The 23,776-nt window shown below is 53.7% G+C and overlaps 2 protein-coding genes across 4 annotated transcripts; one reads left to right on the top strand and one right to left on the bottom strand.

The window, feature by feature from the left end:
- Positions 1 to 15,596: 15,596 nt before the first annotated feature.
- Positions 15,597 to 17,845, bottom strand: C14H11orf68 (chromosome 14 C11orf68 homolog). Of its 2 annotated transcripts, none has more exons than XM_015113663.3 (2): positions 17,699 to 17,845; positions 15,597 to 17,008 (listed from the first exon to the last, which is right to left on the bottom strand). In XM_015113663.3, exons 1-2 carry the CDS (start codon positions 17,818 to 17,820, stop codon positions 16,249 to 16,251), a joined length of 882 nt encoding a protein of 293 aa, XP_014969149.2. In that variant the 5' UTR covers positions 17,821 to 17,845; the 3' UTR covers positions 15,597 to 16,248. The 2 variants fall into 2 exon arrangements, with proteins under 2 accessions (XP_014969149.2, XP_001112109.3); XM_001112109.5 differs by having other exon boundaries at positions 15,597 to 17,005.
- Positions 17,846 to 18,044: 199 nt separating this feature from the next.
- On the top strand, positions 18,045 to 20,376 carry DRAP1 (DR1 associated protein 1). 2 transcript variants are annotated; one of them, NM_001194542.1, is made up of 7 exons: positions 18,045 to 18,333; positions 18,571 to 18,643; positions 18,739 to 18,832; positions 19,134 to 19,253; positions 19,360 to 19,453; positions 19,674 to 19,762; positions 20,129 to 20,376. In NM_001194542.1, the coding sequence occupies exons 1-7, from the start codon at positions 18,292 to 18,294 to the stop codon at positions 20,232 to 20,234; spliced, it is 618 nt and encodes a 205-aa protein (NP_001181471.1). In that variant the 5' UTR covers positions 18,045 to 18,291; the 3' UTR covers positions 20,235 to 20,376. The 2 variants fall into 2 exon arrangements, with proteins under 2 accessions (NP_001181471.1, XP_028688600.1); XM_028832767.2 differs by having other exon boundaries at positions 18,212 to 18,333; positions 19,665 to 19,762; positions 20,129 to 20,355.
- The last annotated feature ends 3,400 nt before the right edge of the window (positions 20,377 to 23,776 follow it).

The raw sequence follows: 23,776 nt of genomic DNA, 5'->3' as shown, positions 1-23,776 counted from the left end.
GGAGGGAGGATGGCTTGAGCCAGGGAGGTCGAGGCTGCGGTGAGCTGTGACTGTGCCACTGCACTCCAGCCTGGGGGACAGAGCAAGACTCAAAGTAAATAGATCAAGAGGGCTGGGCTCTCCTGCTTCTCCATCGGTCCTTCCATTTCATCAGCTCTAGCTTTTCCCTCTGGGCTACTTTCCTTGGGAACACAGGCCAGCAGTCTGTGGGTGCACTCGGTACTTAGAGCCAGGAAGGCCAGTTTGACCCTGGGGTTCTAGTCCCAGAGCTACCATTTTCTGTCTGTATGACACTGGGCAGGTCACCTTCCCTCAATTGGGCCTCGCTGCTGATCTCACGGAGCTGTTGTGGGATCAAATGAGATCACAGATGTGAAAGTGCTTTGTAAGCTGTAAAGTGTTGTGCACTCAGAAAGTCATTACCAACCTGGTGCCTCTCCTTTGCCTTTGAACGACCCAATGTTTGTCATCCTCTGGTCATCATGATCTGTGTGTGTGTGTGTGTGTGTGTGTGAGAGAGAGAGAGAGAGAGAGAGACAGAGACAGAGACAGAAAGACAGAGACAGAGAGAGAAAGAGAGAGACAGACAGAAAGGAGAGGAGAGTGTTTCTGAGGCAGTGTGATCCATGGACAGAACACTCGTGCTGGGGTCAGACAGCTCTGGGGTCTGGGTTTGAATGTGGTTAGGCTGCTCACCAATTGTGTGACCTAGATGAGGCACACAATCTCTCAGAGCCTCTTTCTTTATCTGTGAAATGGAGACATAATGATAACTATCTCAAGGGTTGTTGGAGGACACAAATAATGTCACATGCTTAGCACAGCACATAGTAAGAATTTGACACATAGGCTGGCTGTTGTGGCTCACGCCTGTAATCCCAGCACTTTGGGAGGCCGAGGCGGGTGGATCATGAGGTCAGGATTTAGAGACCAACCTGGCCAATATGGTGAAACCCTGTCTCTACTAAAAATACAAAAATTAGCTGGGCATCGTGGCCCATGCCTGTAGTCCCAGCTGCTCGGGAGGCTGAGGCAGGAGAATCGCTTGAACCCGGGAGGCAGAAGTTGCAGTGAGCCAAGATTGCGCCACTGCACTCCAGCCTGGGTGACAGAGTGAAGCTCCGTCAAAAAAAAAAAAAAAGAAAAATTGACAAATAGCAGTGAAGATGAATTCACATGTTAATAAAAAGCCCCAGGGGTGGGAACCTTTGGGACTGATCACACGTGAAGGCACTCATACAGCACATGTGCACACACATGTGCCCGCACATACACACACACTGATACCTCAACTTCTTGGCAGAGCCCAACCTGGACAGGTCAAGTGTGACACAGGTAACCAGGGAGGGATGACACAGGTCAGCCTTGACTGTGTTCGCTTGCCTGCTCCAGAAACATCACCCTGCACCCGACCCCACGGTCCCCAAGCAGTGGATGCTGGGGCCACTGCGGCAACTGAGGGAGCAGGGTTTCAGGTCTGGGGTGGGCGTGTGTGTGTGTGTGTGTGTGTGTGATTACATGACTTTGAAAGTCTCTTCCTGCTCTAACCGTCGCTGGAGCCACAAGGAGGTCCTTTCAGAGGGAGCACATTCCAACCTGCTCAATCACTAACCCCAGCCTTGTGGCCGTAGAAACGTTCCTGGCCTCTGACCTCACCAGCTTCCACTGAGGGAGGCCAGGAGAGAACCCCAGGGGGCCACAGCCATCGCTGGAAGTTTGGGGGCAGGGAGGCCTGAGAGACTCTGCCACTGTGCCTTGGTGGCTCTGTAAGACTGGCTCAGTCCCTTCCCCTCTCTAAGTCCCAGAGAATCCCCACCTTTTGGGACTGCAGTGAAGGAAAGGAGGCTTGGCACCCAGTGGGTTCTCAGTGTGGCCAGTGCATTGGAGGTGATATTTATGTTTATCAGTTTCTATTCACTCTTTAATTGAAGTTTATGTTGTTTTTGTTTGTTTGGTTGGTTGGTTGGTTTGAGGTAGGGTCTCACTCTGATGCCTAGGCTGGAATGCAGTGGCAAAATCACAGCTCACTGCAGCTTCAACCTGCTGGGCTCAAGCAATCCTCCCTTCTCAGCCTCCCGAGTAGCTGGGGCTACAGGCGCGTGCCACCACGCCCAGCTAATTTTTTTTGGCTCAAGCAATCTGCCTGCCTCGGTCTCACAAATTGCTGGGATTACAGGCATGAGCCACCGCGCCTGGCCTTTGAAGTTTACGTTTTTACTTGAGATTAAATTCATGTAACAAACAATTAACTACTTTAAAGTGTACACTGCAGTGCCATTTATTACATTCACAATGTTGTACAACCACCACCTTTCTTTAGTTTCAAAACTTCATCACTCCAGAAAACACCCCACACCTATGAAGTAATGACTCCCTATTTCCCCTTCCCTCATCCGCTGGTGCCACTAATTTGCTTCCTGTCTCTATGGATTTGCTCATTCTGGGCATTTCAGGTAAATGGACTCATGTATTATGTGGTCTTTTGTCTGATTTCTTTACTTAGCACAACATTTTCTCTTTTTTTTACCTTTCTTTCTTTCTTCTTCTTCTTCTTCTTTTTTTAGATGGAGTCTTGTTCTGTCACCCATACTGGAGTGCAGTGGCCCTATCTTGGCTCACTGCAACCTCTGCCTCCTGCACTCCTCAAGTGATCCTCCTGCCTCAGCCTCCCGAGTAGCTGGAATTACAGGCACCTGCCACCACACCTGGCTAATTTGTGTATGTTTAGTAGAGAGAGGGTTTCATCAGGTTGGCCAGGCTGGTCTCAAACTGCTGACGTCAAGTTATCTGCCTGCCTCAGCCTCCCAAACTGCTGGGATTCGAGGTGTGAGCCACCGCACCCGGCCAGCATAACACTTTCAAGACTCATTCATGTTATAATATGCATCAGTACTTTGCTCATTTTTATGGCTGAGTATATATGACCATTTGTTTATTCATAAGTTGATGGACATGGGATATTTCCACTGTTTGGCTATTATGAATAATGTGGTTATGTACATTTCTGTACAAGTTATTGTGTGGATATATGTTTTCATTTCTCTTGAATATATACCTAAGAGTGGAATTACTGGGTTACATGGTAATCTTCTGAGGAACTGCCGGACTGTTTTACAAAGTGACTATACCATTCTACATTTCCACCAGCAATGCACGAGGGATCTAATTTCTCCAAACCCTTGTCAACCCTTGTTATTTTCCATTTTTTATATTAAAGACATCCTAGAGGGTATGCAGTGGTATCTCATTGAGTTTTGATTTGATTTGCATGTCCTTAATGACCAATGAACATCTTTTCCTGTGTTTTTGGTTTCATCTGTACGTTTTTTGGACAGATATCTATTCAAGCCTTTACTTTTTTTCTTTTTTTTTCTGTAGAAATATATTGGTCTTAATATATTGCCCAGACTAATCTCAAATTTCTGGCCTCAAGTACTTCGCCTGCCTTCACCCCTCTTCATGCTGAAATGACAGGCAGGAGCCACTGCTCCCAACCATTGCCCAGCCTGGAGTGCAGTGGTGCAATCTCGGCTCACTGCAGCCTCCACCTCCCGGGTTCGAGTGATTCTCCTGCCTCAGCTTCCTGAGTAGCCGGGATTACAGGCATGTGCCACCATGCCCGGGTAATTTTTGTATTTTTAGTAGAGACGGGGTTTCACCATGTTGGCCAGGCTGGTCTCGAACTCCTGACCTCAAGTGATCCACCCACCTCAGCCTCCCAGAATGCTGGAATTACAGGCACCAGACACCACGCCTGGCCCATTGCCCATTCTTAATTTTTTTTTTATTTTGAGACGGAGTTTTGCTCTTGTCACCCAGGCTAGAGTACAATGGCACAATCTCAGCTCACCGCAGCCACTCCCTTCCTGGTTCAAGCGATTCTCTTGCCTCAGCCTCCTGAGTAGCTGGGATTACAGGAATGCGCCACCACACCTGGCTAATTTTGTATTTTTAGTAGAGACGAGGTTTCTCCATGTTGGTCAGGCTGGTCTCGAACTCTAGACCTCAGGTGATCCAGCCACCTCGGCCTACCAAAGTGCTGGGATTACAGGCATGAGCCACCACACCCGGCCAATTGTTTATTTTTTTTTCATGTTGAGTTCTTTTTATATCTGGATTCTAAACCTTTATCAGTTATAAGATTTTCAAACATTTTATTTTATTTTGTAAGTTGTCTTTTCACATTCTTGAAAATGTTCTCTTTTTTTATGAGATGGAAAAATGTTCTTTGATGCACAAAATGATGCATTACTATTTTTTATGAAGTCCAATGTATCTTTTTGTTGTTGTTACTCATGCTTTGGGTGTCTAATGTAAAAATCCATTGCCAAATTCGAGGTCATGAAGATTTACTCCTATGATTTCTTCTAAGAGTTTATAGTTTTAGCTCTTAGATTTAAATCGTTGGTTAAATTGAAGTCAAGCACACATACAGTAAAGTGCACACATCAGTGTGTTCAGCTTAATGATTTTAAAATAAGTCATTATGTATTATTATTATTATTTTGAGACAGAGTCTTGCTCTGTTGCCCAGGCTAGAATGTAGTGGCACGATCTCAGCTCACTGCAACCTCTGCCTCCCGGGTTCAAAAAATACTCCTGTCTCAGCATCCTGAGTAGCTGGGACTACAGGCACATGCCACCACGCCCGGCTAATTTTTGCATTTTTAGTAGAGACGGGGTTTCACCGTATTGGTCAAGCGGTCTCGAACTCCTGACCTCAGGTGATCCACTCACCTTGGCCTCCCAAAGTGCTGGGATTACCGACGTGAGCCTCCACACCTCGCCTTATTTATTACTATTTTTAAGACAAGGTCTCACTCTATCTCCCAGGTTGGAGCACGGTGGTGCTATCACAGCTCACTGCAACCTTGAACTCCTGGGCTCAAGCTATCCCCCCACCTCAGCCTCCCAAGTAGCTGGGACTGCACGTCTGCCACCATGCCAATTATTTATTTATGTCTTTATTTATTTATTAGTAGAGAGGAAGCTGTTGCCCAAGCTAATCTCAAACTCCTGAGCTTCAGTGATCCTCCCGCCTCGGCCTCCCAAAGTATTGGGATTACAAGTATGAGCCACCAAGCCCAGCTTCAATGGCTTCTGCATGTATATAAACCCATGTAATCACCACCCTTATCAGCATGACATTTTTAGCAACTCAGAAGGCTCCTCTGAGTCACACTTCTCACCCATAGGTAGCCACTATTCTGACTTCTGTCATCATAGATTAGTTTTGCCTGTTCTTCAACTTCATATACATTTGACCATATGGCGTGTACTCTTTTGGGTCTGGCTTCTTTTACTCAACGTGTCTGTGGGATTCATCTGTGTTATTGAATGACCTGGTAGCTTGGACTTTTCTGTTGCTGCGTCCCATTGCACAAATATTCCACAATCGGTCTCTCCATTCTCCATTCCCCTGCTGATGACTTGGGGGGCCTTCTAGTTTTGGCCTATTATGAATAAGGCTGCCATGAATATCCTTTTGGGAGCCAGCTGTATTCATTTCTCTTGGCTATGTGCCCGGGTTGGGAGGAATTGTTGGGTCATATGGTTGGTGTACATTCAGCTTGAATTGATTCTCTCCACCAATGCTCCAACGTGGATGTACCATTTTACATCCCACCCATGTTGTTCAGTGGGTAACAGTTCCAGTTGCTCCACATCTGGAGATGACTTTTTTTTTTTTTGAGACAGGGTCTTGCTCTGTCACCCAGGCTGGAGTGCAGTGGTGTAATCTCAGCTTACTACAACCTCTGCCCCCCAGGCTCAAGCGATTCTTCTACCTCAGCCTCCCAAGTAGCTGTACAGGCACCTGCCACCATGCCCGTCTAATTTTTATAAATTGTAGAGACAGGTTTTTACCATGTTGGGCAGGCTGGTCTCGAACTCCTGACCTCAGGTCATCTGCCCACCCTGGCCTCTCAAAGTGCTGGGATTACAGGCATGAGCCGTGGCACCTGGCCTGGAGATGACATGTTAATTCACTTCTACAAAGATTTATTTTCCTTGGTCCTGGCCCCATCCTCTCTCCCCTGAATGCTCTCCACAGCTTCCAGCTCCGCACTTCCCACCCAGCAGCCTGAGGGATTGTTTTAATCCTGAAAAATTTTAAGAGTCTGAGCATTTCACCATCAGACTTGGACCTACCCCAGCTGTGGCACCTTTGGAATTGCTACCCAGGAAGGCTTGAAGCCTGGGAAGGGGTGGGCTAGGGGTGCTTGGCGTACCCCATGTTCTTTTAGGTTACATGCTGCTTGGGAGGCTTGAGGGGCTAAGAGGATAACACTAGTGGCTCTTGCTCATTGAACTCTGATGAACCAGACGCCATTCCAAGTAACATGTTTAATCCTCACAGCAACCCTGTGAGAGAGATGGTATAATACACCCATTTTACAGATCAGGAAATGGAAGCACAGAGAAATTAAGCAACTTGCTAAAAGCCACACAGTGAGGAAGGAAAGTGTGTGGAATCCAGACCCTCGCAAATCTGGTGGGGCTTGGCCAAATTCACAGGCTTTTCTTTCATAGGTACCTGCTTACTCTCCGCCCCAGGCTGCCAGACCGAGCCCCTCACCTTTTGCACAGACGACTCCCTCTGCCCAAGGAACCTCCCTTGTCCCCTCACCTGGCTGACTTTTATGCTGCAGCTTTCAGTTTCCCCACCACTTCCTCAGCAAGGTCGTCTACAAGTCCAACCCAGGTGAAATCCTTTAATCCCTTATGCAATGAGCAATACAGTTCCCTCGTGCAATGAAGGACATTACCTTTTGTTTTTGTTTTTGTTTTTTGTTTTTTGGTTTTTTTTTGAGATGGAGTCTCGCTCTGTCGCCCAGGCTGGTGTGCAGTGGCGCGATTTCCGCTCACTGCAAGCTCTGCCGCCTCCCGGGTTCATGCCATTCTCCTGCCTCAGCCTCCCGAGAAGCTGGGACTACAGGCGCCCGCCACCTCGCCCGGCTAATTTTTTTGTATTTTTAGTAGAGACGGGGTTTCACTGTGTTTGCCAGGATGGTCTCAATCTCCTGACCTCGTGATCCGCCCGCCTCAGCCTCCCAGAGTGCTGGGATTACAGGCTTGAGCCACCGCACCCAGCCAGGACATTACCTTTTATTCTCCCTTTTTGGAATAATGTTTGAAGGTATTGCATTTTGGAGATGGATATGCGTGTTTCTGTATATATATCTATATCTGCATCTACCAAGTTAATGGCCATAAAAAGGGGGTGTGGAAAAGAAATTATTTTATTTTATCATATTTCATTTACTTATTATTTGAGACGAAGTCTTGCTCTGTTGCCCAGGCTAGGGAGCAGTGGTGCGATCTTGGCTTACTACAACCACTTCCTCCTGGGTTCAGGCAGTTCTCCTGCCTCAGCCTCCTGAGTAGCTGGGACTACAGGCACCTGCCACCATGCCCGGCTATTTTTTTTTTTTTTTTTTTTTTTGTATTTTAGTAGAGACAGGGTTTCACCATGTTGCCCAGGGTGGTCTTGAACTCCTGAGCTCAGGCAATCAGTCCACCTTGGCCTCCCAAACTGCTAGGATTATAGGAGTGAGCCACCACACCTGGCCTGGAGAAGAAATTATTTTAAAACCTCGTTTTTATTTTTTATGTTGCTTTACACTAAAAACATTTAATTGCATTTATTTTTCGACTAGGTAATACATTAAGATATTTTAAAATTCAAAAGTTACAAAAGGGGTAGAGTGAGAAGCCTCCCCTCCACAGTAACCAGTTTCTTGTGTATTTTTTTTACCAAGAGGTTAGCCTATCTACATCCCGTATCATTTCTTGCTTTTTGGTTTTCTTATTATCTTGGAAGATCTTTCACTGAGTATATATAGATCTGTCTTGCTAAAAAGAAAAATCTGGCTGAGCACTGTGGCACACGCTTATAATCCTAGCATTTTGAGAGGCTGAGGCAGGAGGATCACTTAAGCCCAGAAGTTGGAAGCTGCAGTGAGCTATGATCAGGCCACTGCACTCCAGCCTGGGCAAGAGTGAGACCCTGTCTCACGAAGCTACCTCGTCGAGGTTTGTCTTACATTCAGTAGAATGCACGCTTTGTTAATGTGCCGGTTATGTGTATACATCTGTGTAGCCACGTTCCAATCCAGATACAGAACATTTCTGTCCCCCTAGAAAGTTCTCTCCTGCCTCTCTGCAGTCGATTCCTCCACCCCAGGAAATCACTTAACTCATTTATGTTGTCATCGATTAGTTTTGTCTCTTGCAGAATTTCATATCAATTGAATCGTTCACCACATGCTCTTTTGTGACTGGCTTATCTCCCACTGCACAGATGTACCACAGTTTCTTTATCCATTCTTCTGAATTAACTGAACTAAAAGTTGAATGGAGTCAGATGTTGGGGAGGTAGGGATGATTAAAGACTTAGTCCCAGGCGCGTGGTGGCGGGTGCCTGTAGTTCCAGCTACTCAGGAGGCTGAGGCAGGAGAATGGCGTGAACATGGGAAGCGGAGCTTGCAGTGAGCTGAGATGGTGCCACTGCACTCCAGCCTGGGCGACAGAACGAGATTCCATCTCAAAAAAATAAAAGACTTGGTCCCAGGCCAGGGGCGGTGGCTCACGCCTGTAATCCCAGCACTTTGGGAGGCCGAAGGGGGCGAATCACTGGAGGTCAGGAGTTCAACACCAGCCTGGTCAACATGGTGAAATCCTGTCTCTACTAAAAATACAAACATTAGCTGGGTGTGGCAGCGCACTCCTGTAATCCCAGCTACTTGAGAGGCTGAGGCAGGAGAATCACTTGAAGCCAGGAGGCGGAAGTTGCAGTGAGCTGAGATCGCGCCATTGCACTCCAGCCTGGGTGATAGAGTGAGCCTCTGACTCCAGAAAAACAAACAAACAAACAAACAAAAACACATGCATACACACAAACAAACAAAAAAACAAAACAGCGACTTGGTCCTCCTGACCACAAGGCACTTTCGTTCAGCCCAGAGAGGTGGTCAGACACTCAGACTAGTCCTGGTGCTAAGGAGACAGTGCTGCGGGGAGGGCCCAGAGAGGGCCAGGGCCATCACTGGAGCCCAGGAAGGAAGAGTTCTTTCCAACTGTGGTGGGGGTAGGAGAAGCCTTCCTGGCAGAGGAGAATTGGGGAGAAACATTTATAAAAAGCGAGGCTCCCTTTCCCTCACCAGCCACCTCTCCAGCCCAGGACTGTGGGACGAACATCAAAGACACAGCTCCAGCCTGGCTGGGTCTCTAGTAGTTCGTTAAATGACGTCATTATGTGACTTCAGGTCAGTCTCTTTCCCTCTGGGAGCCTCAGTTTCCCCTTCCTGCAGATGAGGTTTACATACTGTGGACCCTGAAACTAGAGGTTTCCATGGAGATGGCAGGGGCTGGGATGGGGTTTTGGGCCTCTCATCCTTGCTTCAGTAAGCGCCATTCAGCAGGCAGGAGGGGCTCTGGCAGTGGACATCTTGGGTTTGAATTTCAGTTCAGCCACTTCCTGGCTGGGCAAGCTGGGGAAGCTGGGAAATTCCCTAACTTCTCAATGCCTCAGTTTCCTCCCTTGTAAAGAGGATGCTGGCCGGGTGCAGTGGCTCTCGCCTGTAATCCCAGCACTTTGGGAGGCTGAGGCGGGCGGGTCACCTGAGATAGCGAGTTTGAGACCAGCCTGACTAACATGGAGAAACCCTGTGTCTACTAAAAATACAAAATTAGCCAGGCGTGGTGGCGCATACCTGTAATCCCAGCTACTCAAGAGACTGAGGCAGGAGAATTGTTTGAACCCGGGAGGCAGAGGTTGCAGTGAGCCAAGATCACGCCATTGCACTCCAGCCTGGGTGACAAGAGCGAAACTCTGTCTCAAAAAAAGAAAAAAAAAAAAAAAAAAAGAGGATGTTAATAATCTTACCCGCTTTTCACGGTTGTAGGGGAGTGACTGAGCCATGGCATGGACAGTGCTGAGCATGGCACCTGTACAGTAAGGGATGGATAAATGTTAGTGAGAATTTTCTTGCTGTTGTATTTTGCGCTTTATGGGCAATTTCCTCTGAAGGGTGATGTCAGGGGCGCTGCTGTCAGTGCCCAGGATGGATCTGCCCACTCCGCCTGGCCCCTTAAGTTTCTTGGAGTGGCTCCTGCTTCCTGCCGACCCAGGCTCAGACAGTTGGAGCCTGTCACCCAGTTCTCAGGTTCCCCCTAACTCCTCAGACCTGGGCCATACCCCAAGCCCAGTACCCCATGGGTGCCAGCTCCTGCTCTGGGCCAGGAGTGGTATGAAACACCCGTCCTGGATGAAAGGCTGGCAGGCCTGGGCTGGGCCAATAAACCACCCCACCCATCCTGGGAGGACTTCTGGGCACCGGTGTAAACTGAGTCATGGGGGGTGAGGGGGTGAGTCACACAGCCTGGATGTGGGAGCCAAATGGGACAGAGCTCGCCTGTGTGGGGTCCCTGGCCCCGTCTCAAACAGCCACAACTCTCAGCCCACCTCCGACACCCATCAGGCCCCTGGCCCACCGCAGAGGTGAGCGGGGCCAGACCAGGTTCCCAGAGGACAGGAGCCTGGAGGCTGGACTCCCAGTATGCACGCATGTCTGTGTGTGAGTTTGTGTCATGTGTTGTGAGGGGCGGGTGGCAGACCGGAAAGGGAGGCTCTGACTCGGGAGGGAAGGATGGATTGGGGTTTGGAAAAGAGTCAAAGCCCTGGAGAGATTTTGGCGGGAATGCTTCGCTGCCCTCTCCTGGCCTCTGAGGGTTGGGCTGATTTTCCTGCCTGAACCAGCTTTCTCCCTTTAGGGGAGGGAGGAAGAAGAGCTGGAGCCTGGTGGGTGACCTCCGTGTCCTCTAGGGTATACAGAGGGCAGAGTCAGTCGGAGGAGGGAAGATCCCCAGAAGCCAATTTAGACTTCATCCCAGAAAGGTCTTTCCCCTCACGGCCAGAGCTGCTCAGGGACCAGGGACAGAGCTCCCTGCGACGCGGGTGTACAAGGACTCCCGGGAGTTGTGCAGGCCCCAGAGAAGTTCTAGCCTTGACCTTGGCCAAGTTGCCAAGTTACTTAACCTCTTTCTGCCTCAGTTTCCTCATCAGTAAAAGGAGGAGGTCTGTGAGGACCATAATGAGTTAATGCATCTGAACTGCTTAGGGTGTGCCTAGCACAGAGTAGGTCTATATACAGGTTTGATTTTTTTTCTTTTTCCAGACAGGTTTGCCAGGCTGGAGTGCAGTTGCTGGATCGTGGCTCGCCAAAGCCTTGCCCTCCCAGGCTCAACCGACCTTCCTCCCTTAGCCTCCTGAGTGCTGGGAGTGTAGGAATGTGCCACCATGCCTGGCTTTGTTTTGTTTTGTTTTGTTTTTGGTAGAGATGGGGGTCTCACTGTGTTGCCCAGGCTGGTCTTGAACTCCTGGGCTCAAGCAATCCTTTTGCCTCGGCCTCCCAGACTGCTGTTATTATAAACATGAGCCACCACACCTAGCCCATGTTTACTTTTACTATTTGAGCCTGTTTTCTCATCTATAAAATGGGTGAGAAAGGACCCCTGAGGTGGCCCTTGTCCAGCTTTCTCTCTGGTCCCAGTCTCTGGTTTTATTCCCTGGGAAGGTGTCCCCTAAGCCCTGTCACCCTGCCTGACTCTATCTCCCTGGCATTTTCCAAGTAAGCAAAGGAGGATGGGGTTGGTGGGCTTCTCAGCTGGGTGTCCTCAGGTTTACCCCTGGGTGCCTGGGGGATGTATGTCAGAGGAGCGGGGAGTTTCCCTCCTCAGATGAATCAGCTGTGTGACCCGATCCTCATCCCTGCCAGAGCCCCTCCCAGCCGGCAAGAGTGGGGCGCAGCTGCCCCACTGGGAAAATCCCCCAAATCCTGCCAAAGCTCCTGCTGAAGCGTTCTCCCGACTCAGCTGATTCAGTCCTCTTTGAGTCTGCATGAGTTCCAACAGAAGTACAAGTCGGGCAGATTCTCTCCTTCCCTGGACAGACCCTCTGGAGCCTCCTCCCTGGGATCTGGGGTTTGCAGTATGTGAGAGTGGGAGGAAAAGGAGTTGGGGCGGGGGTTCTTTACCTGGCCTCAGTCACCCTTCCCCTGGGTTTTTTTTTTTTTTTTAGACGGAGTCTGGCTCTGTTGCCCAGGCTGGAGTGCAGTGGCACGATCTCGGCTTACTCTAAGCTCCGCCTCCCAGGTTCACGCCATTCTCCTGCCTCAGCCTCCCGAGTAGCTGGGACTACAGGCGCCCGCCACCATGCCCGGCTAATTTTTTGTATTTTTAGTAGAGACGGTGTTTCACCGTGTTAGCCAGGATGGTCTCGATCTCCTGACCTCGTGATCCACCAGCCATGGCCTCCCAAAGTGCTGGGATTACAGGCGTGAGCCACCGCACCCGGCCCCCCTGGTTTTATAAAAGGAGCGGAGCACAGGACTTGTCCAAGTTTTCCCAGCACCCTCTGAGCTGAAGGCACGTCCCTGCTCCAAGGTAGGAAGGGGCCAAACAGGGCAGAACCCACTGCCAGCCTGAGGGGGTGGGTTTTGGAGGGCCATTGACCTAGCAGGGGACCAGTTCCCACTGTAGACCTGGAGACCCTTCTTGCCCAGTAGGTTTGGTCATTGCACTGTCTAGGCCTCAGTTTCTTCATCGGTAAAAAAGGGACTTTCTGCTGGGCATGGTGGCTCATGCCTCTAATCCCAGCACTTTGGGAGGCCAAGGTGGGTGGATCACCTGAGGTCAGGCGTTCAAGACCAGCATGGCCAACATGGCAACCCAGGAGGAGGAGGTTGTAGTGAACCAAGATCATGCCACTGTACTCCAGCCTGGGTGACAGAGTGAAACTCTGTTTAAAAAAAAAAAGAGAGACTCTCAGTTTTGGCCCAGCTTCTCTCCCAGGTGGTTCTGAAGACCCAACCTCCTGTGTGCTTTAGAAACGAGATCCTGAGTCCTTGCTGGGTCTCATCTGTCTTTGCAGTCCCCACCCCAACAGCACTTTGATAAAGTGGGGGTTCAACAGTGCATAAGATGCCCTGGAGTTGGATGAACTGGGTTTGAATCTTGGCTCTGCCACTTACTTGCTCCATGACTTGAGCCAATTATTGAACTTGTCTGGGTCTCAGTTTCCTCTTCTGCAAAATGGCAATAATAATAGAGCCAGGTGAAACTTAGATGAAATCATGTAGGTAAATGCTTCGCACTGTGCCTGGCTCTTGTTATGAACAGAATGAGGAAACTGAGACCCAGAGAGGGAGAGTGGCTTTCATTCACTCACTCATTTATTCAAGAATGTTTGGCTGAGTGCAGGGGCTCATATTTGTAATTCCTTTGGGATTACTTTGGGAGGATGAGGTGGTAGGATTGCTTGAGCCCAGGAGTTCAAAGCTGCAGTGAGCCATGATCATGCCACTGCACTCCAGCCTGGGCAGCAGAGCAAGACCCTATCTCAAAAAAGAAAGTTAATTTGGCATCTGCACTAGGCTGGGCCCTATGCCGGATGCTGGAGGATAAAGCATTGCCACTGTTCTGAAGGGATCTTACACACAGATGAGAGCAGCAGGCAGGCGGGAGCTGTGGGAGCCTAGGGGACATGCCTGCAACAGTTGGGGTGAGGAAGGATGAGGAAGGATCCTGAAGAATTACACCTGAGCCAGTAGGTCTGGAACATGGCGCCAGCCAGGGAAGTGGGCGAGGGTAAGCCAAGCAGAGGCTACAGCACCAGCAAAGGCATGAAAGTGAGAAAGGCCACCATGTGTGCAAGAAAAGTCGCACGCAGCTCAACGTTCTTGGACAAGTAGTGCGAAGCAGGGAGTGGAGACGGGATGAGGCAGACGGGTCCAGCAGGGGCTGGAGTCGCCAATTACCTCATTCATTCATATAATAACTTATGGAGTCATTGTTCTGGCCTAGCACTGTGGTAGGCTCTGGGGACAGGGCTGAGATCTAGCCACTGTTCCTGCCTTCACAGAGCACAGTATGGGCATGGGGCTTAGGGGCCAGCAGGAGACGGACATCCATCAAGCCATTACACAAGTCACCACACACTCCGGCCATCAGGGCTGCAAGGCAGGTGCTCAAGCAGAAGGAACAGCCCGAGGCCCAGGGTTGTGCGACAGTGGGTGAAGGAAGTAACAGACGGCTCCAGCAGAGTGAGCATGGGCAGAAAGGGGTGCCCCAGGGAAGCGGGGACAGTCGATGGGCACCAGGTCACGGCCAGTGCAGGAGAGCGGACTCTATCCTGCAGACTGTGGGGAGCCATGGAAGGGCTTTTGGCAGAAGGACATGGCCACTCTGCGGGAGGGATCTGTTGACCTGGCTGTGGAGAATGGAGGAGGGACAAGAGGACAGTGGAAGTGGCTTGGGAGACAGTGGGTTGTGGGGTGGGGCAGGGCACAGCGATGGAGAGGGACTGTGTGTGTGACACACTCAGCTATGAAAGAAGCCAGTGCCATTGACCCCACCTGGGCATCTCTGCGGGACCCATGAGGTGCCTTGGCCCACTTTGGTGGAGTGCAAAGCCCTGGCGGGCCAAGGGAGGCAGAGCACCAGGCTCCAACTTGGAGACCACCCAGCTCTGGGGACTTCCCAAGGCTGGGCAGAGGGGGACTCAGCCCTGGGGAAGCTCAGGGTGGGGAGGAAGCTGGAGAGAGGACTGAGCCAGCATCTCATGACTCAGCCACTTCCACCCAGTCAGCCTGGTGGCATCTCCGCTCCCCTGCTCTAAATTCCGATTTGGTGAGACTGCTGGGGGCTGAGTCAGTCTCGGCACGGCACGAGAGCTGTGTCCCAAGGGGCTCCCTGCCAGACACACTGGCCTCCAATCCAGGCCAGGGCCAGGCACTGGGCTGGAGAGATGGAGGCGTGCGGGAGCCAGGCTCCGAGGCTACAGCAAGTCCCAGCAGAGCAGGGCGGCCTAGTGAGATCACATAAGTGAACATGCTTCGTGAGTTATGAAAACCTGTTTTCCTCGGTGGGCTCAGGGACCTCATTGCCTGAGGAAGGGACTGGGATGCAAGTCCTAGCTCTGCCCACCTCATCGCATGACACTGAGAAAACTCCTTTCCCTTCTTGGCTTCAATTACCTTGACCGCAGAATGGGGCCAACATCTCCTGAAGAGGTTGTGAGATTTAAATTTAATACATATGAAAGCGCTTTGCAAACTGTCCAGTGGGCCCTATGAAGGTCAGGATGGTAGAAGAGGACAGTATGAATGGCGGGGCTTCCAGAGAGACTACCTAGGGTTGCGCAGGTTTTTCACTGCACAAGGATGTCCAGCCTAGGGTGCCGAAATCCAGCCCATCCCATCCTCTGCTCCCCAAACCACGTACCCTGGCCTAGGACTGCCTGGGCTTGGTACCTTCCTCTAATATGCACAAATGTACCTTGAGGGCTAGCAGTGGCCCCTTAGACGTTCCTGGAGGGATCAACCCCTGGAATTATGGGAAATCTCTGAGAAACTGATTTGGGATGGAGGGGAAGTGGGGCTGGTTTTGCAGAGGTTCTTAGAGACAGGGCCTAGCCTCAGCAGTGAGGCACAACTTATTGCTAGGGGCAGCTATGGGGGCCTGGCCGGGTCAACGGGGTAGTCTCTCCTGGCCTTGCCTCTCCCTAGCAACCAAAGCAGGTAACCACCAAGACAGTATTTTAAAACCACTCAAGACACAGACCCAAGCCGGGTTTTATTGAAATGCCAGGAGCAGGCACATGTCAAAGTAGCCAAGGAAGGGGGGATGGTGGGACAGGCTGTGTGAGCTGGCAGGGATGCGCAGGCCTCATGTCCATGGTCCTGGCATCCCCTCTGCCAAAGGACAAGTAGGCACAACCACCCTCCCCCCAAAATGGCATGCTCAGGCCAGTGGGGCTCCTACCCCTAGACCATGAAGGCTCCAAGGAGAGGGGCTGGAAGTACTAAGTTTTCTCCCTTGTGAGGGGGAAGGAAAGAAGGGGAGATGCAGGAGGAAGGGGAGGTATAGCAGGGGATGAGCGTCCCAAGGAAGTCTCTCCTCTTAGGTGTCTGCACCCAACCCACGGTCCTGGGCAGTGGAGAGGAGCAGCATTACAAAGGGAGGCTGAAGGCTCATCCCTCAGACAACCGGATTCCCCCAGCCTGTGGGGCTTGCATCAGCCCTGAACAGAGGGCAGAAGTTCAAGGGGACTGAAGATGCAGGTAGTTCCCAAGTGACCTAGTAGTCCCCAGAGTTGGGGGGCTTGTCCTTCATGGGACAAGGAGGAAGACAGGAGGATCCATCCCCAGCATGGAGTGGGGAGAGGGCAGTCTCCCCAGTTTGGCCCCTCTAGGTCAGTTCCACGTTGTTGGCACGGTCAAGCACTCGGGAGCCACGGGCACTGCCCCCAAGCTGGAAACGACTCTCATAGAGAGTGGGGCAGAGGTGCCAGCGGTTGGCCCGGTAGATGCCCAGGTAGGTGTAGACATCAGGCTTGTAGGTGAGCAGGCACTTAATACCTGCTGCACGGATGGCTGAATCTGCCTCCAGTACACCCAAGCGGTCCGTGAAGTCGTCCGTGTAAACACAGATGACCTGGCGCCCACCCTCCTTGGCCCGTGGGCTCACCTTGGCCACCTGAAGCCGGCCTTCAACCACAGCCCGGGCAATGCCAGCCCAGGCATGGTCCAGCTTAAAGCCTGGTGCCAGATGCATAAGCCACTTGCCTGAGAGCACGTGGTGGGTGATGGCGAGCTGGCGCAGGGTGCCCGGTGTGATGGGCCGCCCACTGGTCTGCAGAGCTTCCCAGGCTGCCTGCAGGCCCTGCACATCCCCGGAGTTGGGGCTGTAGCCCTGCCCATACACTGCAATCCAGCCCACAGGCTCTGAGTTGGGTGAACCGGGGTCCCCATAGCGGGTAACTTGGGATGGTGGGTACTTGGCCAGCCAGGCATCCAGCTCAGTGGCAGGTGTCGTGTGGGCATCAAACACTAGCCAGGGGTCCATGTCAGCTGCCATAGCCTCTGCAGCCAGGTGCTCAGCAGTGAAGCCATCCTCACGGCCACCTGGAGAGTCCTCCTCTTCCAGCTCCTCACCTGGTTCCATCCTGCTGTGAGGGAACCGAGTCAGGGCAGGGTCTGAGACAATAACTACAGGTGCCAGGCACTGGATTAAACTGTGGCCTTGGGTAAGAGTTATTGTCGATGCGCCTCAGTTGCCTCATCTTTACAATGGGATAACAACTGTTCCTGTCCTGTAGATCCGCTGTGAAAATTAGATGCCTGAGGAGTGAGCGCTCCAGAAGGGTTGCTGCAGTTATTACTATTCTCCTTGACTTACAGACAAGGAAACTGAGGCTCAGAGAGAAAGGACTTGCCCAAGGTCACCTGTAGTGCGTGGCAGGGCCAAAGGGTGAATCCAGGCGTGGGAGCAACCGGCCCCAGCTACACCTCCCGGCCCTGACAAGGCCCCCTTTTCCTGGCAGGTATCCGGAGCGCTGGCATTTAATAGAGGAAGGCAAAGAAGCGCACGTTCGCGCAGCTCCCAAGGCCGGCTCTGTAGGGCCAGGCCTCCCGAGAAGGCGTTATCGGGCCCACTTAAAGACGAGGACACTGAGGTCCAGAAAGGGCACAGGCCGTTCCGAAGCCAATGGGGCGGTGCCCGGAGTCGAACCTGGGCTTGCTAGAGCCTGCAGGAGCGCCAGGCTCCGGCCGTGCCGCGCCCGCCGCCATTAACGCCCACGGCCCGAGCGGTGCTCCCGCCCCGGCCCTGCCCTGCCCCTCCCGCCGCCCGCAGTCACCTCCGGCCTTCGCTGCGTTCGACGCCGGCCCAGCCCCGGGCCCGGTTCCGCTCCTGCCGGGGCTCCGTGCCACCGCCGCCGCGCCCCACCCCCGCCACGGCCGCCGCCGCCGCCGCCGCCATCTTAGCGCCGTGCCACCTCAACAACAACTTTATAGACAAGCGCAGCCACGGGGCGGAGCCGCCAGCCTCAGCGGCCGCAGCGGCCGCGCTGTGGGGCGGGGCCGGCAGGGGAAGGGGCGGGGCCGACGGGGAGGTGCTGACTCGGGGGGCGGGGCCATCGCGGGAACCCCGGGAGGGGCGGGCCGTGGGGGGCGGGGCCAACGTTCGCTCTTCTGGTCTTGGGGGCGGGCGGGAGCAGCGGTACAGACCGGGGAGGGATGCGCACGGCCCGGGAGGCTCCAAGAGGAGGGCACTAGGGCCCTGTGAGCGGCGTCTTAACCGGCGGCGCTAGGACTCCACGGGAAGCGGCGGGGGCGGAGCGGGCGGCACCAGGACCCGGGGGAACCGAGGCGGGCGGGCAGCGAGCAGGCCCGGGAGCCGGGAGGCTGCGGGCGGCGGCGCTGGACCCGACGCGGCGAGAGAGGCCCCGAGATGCCGAGCAAGAAGAAGAAGTACAACGCGCGGTTCCCGCCGGTGAGCACATGGCAGAGCCCGGCAGGGAGTGGGCCCGGCTCCCGGGAGGCTTGGGCCCAGTTCCCTCTGGAAAGGCAGGCGCGCCGCGGTGTTCGGGGGCCTGGACGCCCCGCCTCCTCCGTGCCCTCCCCGCGTCCGCGTCCTCCGCCCCCTTTCTCCGGGGATGCCCCTTCCTCCCCCGGCACCCCTTTAGGGGACGGAGGCGACGGGGTCTGAACTCTGCTCCCCCACCCGAAGGCGCGGATCAAGAAGATCATGCAGACGGACGAAGAGATTGGGAAGGTGGCGGCGGCGGTGCCTGTCATCATCTGTATCCTGCCGGGGGCGGGCCGGGTCGAGGGGCGTCGGGGAGGGAGGCAGCGGGTCGCCCTCCCCCGCCCTGGCGTTCTCCTTGACGCCCCTCAGCCCGGGCGCTTGAGCTCTTCCTAGAGTCGCTGTTGAAGAAGGCCTGCCAGGTGACCCAGTCCCGGAACGCCAAGACCATGACCACATCCCACCTGTGAGCGGCGAGGAGCAGGGAGGGGCCGGCGGGGCTGGCGCGGGGAGTTCACACACTGAGGGAGGCAGAGCTTGGATGGCGAGGGAGGTGGGCGGCGGCCGGGACACCAGCAAGGCCACAGACTGGCAGAGGAGGGGCTGGGCGTCCAGGCAGAGGGAGCCACTTAAGTAAAGGAGTGCAGGCCCGGGGGCGGAGATCAGCCCGAGCTCCAGTCTGACATCCGGAGCCCCTTGCTGCCACCCACTGAGGGTTTGGGTGTCTGGGCCCGTCTTGAGTGCCAGCCCCTCCTCACCTCTTCCAGGAAGCAGTGCATCGAGCTGGAGCAGCAGTTTGACTTCTTGAAGGACTTGGTGGCATCTGTTCCCGACATGCAGGGGGACGGGGAGGACAACCACATGGATGGGGACAAGGGCGCCCGCAGGTGGGGCCAGGGCCTGGCATACAGTGGGGAAGGCCAAGGCCACAGGGCTTGGGGGTGGCCAAGGAGTAGGGAGACCTCCGGGCAGATGGACTGTACCTTCCCAAAGGGGCCGGAAACCAGGCAGCGGCGGCCGGAAGAACGGTGGAATGGGAACGAAAAGCAAGGACAAGAAGCTGTCCGGGACAGACTCAGAGCAGGAGGTGAGTGAGGCCCCAGCTCTTCGCCCTGCCCTTGATGATGGGACAGACAGCCTCGCCCCAAGCTGAACTGGCAGGAGGCCAGCGCTCATCCTTTTCTGCGACCTCTTTGCACCCGGTTTATTTGTAAACTGGGGCTGTGAGGGTCTACTGCTGTCCCTGCCACTCCCAGTGATGGGCTCGTGTCTTTTCTTGTCAACTCTGACCTCTGTGGTGCTCACAGGATGAATCTGAGGACACAGATACTGATGGGGAAGAGGAGACATCACAACCCCCACCCCAGGCCAGCCACCCCCCTGCCCACTTTCAGAGGTGAGCAGCCCAGGGGCATGGAAGGGTGCTGGCAGACTCCCTAGAGCCAGTTTACCCTTCCTGGTCTCCCTGGCCCCTTGGTCTTGTTGATTGTGGCATATTTGGGGGGTGGGAGGAGAATAACTGAGGAGACTGAGGAGGGCTCGAAGGCAGGAGACTGTTCTCCTGAAAGATCCTGCTCCACCCTGCCAGGGCCCGTGGGTGGGCCCTGGGCCTGCCCTGCATGAGCTGCCCTGGGCCTTGGCCCCATGGATCTGGAGGGTGGTGGTGGGAGGGTCAGGTGAGGGAGGGAGGGGCTTGGCAGCTGCCCCCGTGGAGGGCATGGTGGGGCTTAGGCCTGACTCCCCACTGCCTTCTGCTCTGCAGCCCCCCGACGCCCTTCCTGCCCTTCGCCTCTACTCTGCCTTTGCCCCCAGCGCCCCCGGGCCCCTCAGCACCTGATGAAGAGGACGAAGAGGATTATGACTCCTAGCGCCTTCTGCCCCCCAGGCCATAGCCCCTTTTAGTTGGTTTTAGTTGCTCTGGGGGGAAGATAGAAGGTAGAGCTGTTCTTAAATTTATTAAAAAAAATAATAAAAGGGAATCTCAGTGTCTGTTCCAGGCTCTGTGCAGGACATCATGGTTGCCATCCCATCCACCCACCTGCCTTCCCCACATGAAACTGGGAGCTGGGGCCGGGCGCGGTGGCTCACTCCTGTAATGCCAACACTTTGGGAGGCTGAGGTGGGCGTATCCCCTGAGGTCAAGAGTTCAAGACCAGCTTGGCCAACATGGTGAAACCCCGTCTCTACAAAAAATAGAAAAATTAGCTGGGCGTGGTGGTGTGCTCCTGTAATCCCAGCTGCTAGGGAGGCTGAGGCAGGAGAGTCGCTTGAACCTGGGAGGTGGAGGTTGCAGTGAGCTGAGATCACACCACCGCACTCCAACCTGGGTGATGGAGTGAGACTCCATCTCAAAAAAAAAACTGGGAGCTGGGGCCGTGTCAATGGCAGGTGAGGTGCAGTGAGGGGAGAGAGGGATCATCTGGGGAGGCTGGAGGCCCTGGCTCTGCTGAGCACGCCAGGGCTGCCTACAGAAGGGAGGTGGGAGAGCTCGCAAGTGCTGGGCACGTGGGGGACACCTGCCCCGTGGTGCTGCTGACCCCTCGCGGGCTGCTGCCCTGCTCTCAGCAGCCTCTTGTCTCTCTGATGGAGACTCTTCTGCCCCCTGTGGGCTGCTGTGAAGGGATAAGTGGGACAGGGAGCAGGAACAGGTCTTGGAAACTGTAGAGTCCTGTGCCCAGTGTAGTGAAGGGCATGTGGAAAGGAGCAGACATAGCAAGATTGTGAAGGGCCTTGAACGTGGTTTTTGAGCAGGGCGGTGACACAGTATGTTCATCCAGATAACCTTTCAGAGCAGACCCAGGAGCTGTGTTGCGTGTAAAGCAGAGGCACTCAGTGAGGTTGGGGAAGGCGCAGGTAGCCCACGTGGGGCCTCCTGGGGCCCGCAAGGCATTCAGTTTTAAAGGTCTAAATGGTGGCGTATGCCTGTGGTCCCAGCTGCTTAGGAGGCTGGGACAGGAGTTCGAGGCAGCAGTGAGCCATGATTGCACCACTGCACTCCAGCCTGGGCAACAGAGCAAGACCCCGACTCAAAAAAAAAATGTCAAAAAGAAAACGTATACATATAGTCTGTTTCTTTTTTTTTTTTTTTTTTTTTTTGAGACGGAGTCTCGCTCTGCTGCCCAGGCTGGAGTGCGGTGGCCGGATCTCAGCTCACTGCAGGCTCCGCCTCCCGGGTTCACGCAATTCTCCTGCCTCCCCAGTAGCTGGGACTACAGGCGCCCGCCACCTCGCCCGGCTAGTTTTTTGTATTTTTTAGTAGAGACGGGGTTTCACCGTGTCAGCCAGGATGGTCTCGATCTCCTGACCTCGTGATCCGCCCGCCTCGGCCTCCCAAAGTGCTGGGATTACAGGCTTGAGCCACCGCGCCCGGCCACATATAGTCTGTTTCTTAACAAGCTCAGTGGCTTTCTCGTGGGCACTGGTGGCAGCAGGGAACTGACTCGGAAGTCTGGGTGAGGTGATGGCAGCTGGAGCAGGACGAGGTAGGGGCACAGTGAGCGGTGGGCAGACTTGGGTCTGTGCTGGCCTCAGCCTTCAGCATGGAGATGGCCAACTGCACATGGAGGCTGAGGGGATTGTTAAGGGCGACCCCCAGGTTTCTTTCTGCAGCTTTGGTGGTCAGGGGCTCCTTCCCTGCCGGGGGACACAGGAAGAACAGGTTCAGCCTGAAGGTCACAATGTGGCTGTGATGAATTGGGGGTGCCTGTGAGGCTGCTAAGGGAAGGTGCTGAGTGGATGTGTGAATGTAGGGGAACAAAGACACGTGTGAGCCTCAAAAGCAGGTGACCTCGCTGAGCATGGGGTGCTGGGGCAGACCACCAAAGGAGATGAGAGAGCCCAGAACCCGTGCCACCCAGGATCCACGGTGGTGCCCATACAGGTACATCTGGAAGCAGGGAGAGGTCAAGTGTCAGACACCGTGGACAGGAGGTGGCGCCTGCAAGGCGACCCTCAGCTTTCCCGGCGACTCCACCAGTGCTGCTTGGGCCTTGGTGGTGGTTGTAGGGGGTGAGTGGGCTGGAGGTGAGAGACCCTGAGGCGTGTGGAAGCAGCACTTAGGGATGCCAACCAGAGACCACTCAGAGTGAGGGGCATAGGAGTGGGCAGCGGTTTGTTTATTTACATACATATTTACATTATATATTGTATATATATAAATTTTTCACACCTATGGATGCATAGGGGTGGTTTTTAGATGGTGAGAATTTTAGACACGATCTGCAGGGATAGGATGGGAGAGAATTGATGGGGTGAGGTGGGGGAACCTCAGGCCAACCTCAACCTGCCAAGGGACAGGGCAGTGAGTGGGTTTTGCAGGGAGGATTCAGGTAACTGTTTTTGTTTGTTTGTTTGTTTGTTTTTTGAGACGGAGTTACTTTTTCACCCAGGCTAGAGTGCAGTGGCGTGATCTCAGCTCACTGCAACCTCCACCTCCCAGGTTCAAGCAATTCTCCTGCCTCAGCCTCCTGAGTAGCTGGGATTACGGGTGCCCGCCACCATGCCCAGCTAAGTTTTGTATTTTTAGTAGAGACATGGTTTCACCACGTTGGCCAGGCTGGTCTCAAACTCCTGACCTCAAGTGATCTGCCTGACCTGGCCTCCCAAAGCGCTGGGATTACAGGCATGAGCCACTGCGTCCAACCAGAGGTAACAATTTTTTTTTTAATTTTAACTTTTTTGTTTTGTTTTGTTTTGGAGCCAGGGCCTCTCTTTGTTGCCTGGCCTGGAGAGCAGTGGCACGATCACAGCTCACTGCAGCCTTCTGGGCTCAAGGGATCCTCCCGCCTCGTCCTCTGGAGTAGTTGGGACTATAGGCATATAGTGTGTGTGTGTTGTGTGTGTGTGTGTGTGTGTGTAGAGATGAGGTCTCACTATGTTGTTCTGGCTGGACTCGAACTCCTGGGCTCAAGTGATCCTCCCACCTTGGCCTCCCAATGTGCTGGGCTTTCAGACGTGAGCCGCCACACCTGGCTGGTCTTCACAGCTTTTATCTGATGGTGTCTGACTTCTCTGTGAAGCAGGGGGTGGGTCTCCTTCCCTGAGTGAGAGACCCAAAGAAGGAGAAGGTGGGTTAAAACACCCAAGGCTGGGCTGGGCGCGGTGGCTCAAGCCTGTAATCCCAGCACTTTGGGAGGCCGAGGCGGGCGGATCACAAGGTCAGGAGATCAAGACCATCCTGGCTAACACGGTGAAACCCCGTCTCTACTAAAAAATACAAAAAAAATTAGCCAGGCGAGGTGGCGGGCACCTGTAGTCCCAGCTACTCGGGAGGCTGAGGCAAGAGAATGGCATAAACCCGGGAGGCGGAGCTTGCAGTGAGCCGAGATCTGACCACTGCACTCCAGCCTGAGTGACAGAGTGAGACTCCGTCTCAAAACAAAACAAAACAAAACAAAAAAAAAACACCCAA

The sequence above is a fragment of the Macaca mulatta genome, chromosome 14 (genome assembly GCF_049350105.2).
Source record: "Macaca mulatta isolate MMU2019108-1 chromosome 14, T2T-MMU8v2.0, whole genome shotgun sequence".
NCBI classification, from domain to species: domain Eukaryota; kingdom Metazoa; phylum Chordata; class Mammalia; order Primates; family Cercopithecidae; genus Macaca; species Macaca mulatta.
This window is presented reverse-complemented; position numbering and strand designations above follow the sequence as displayed.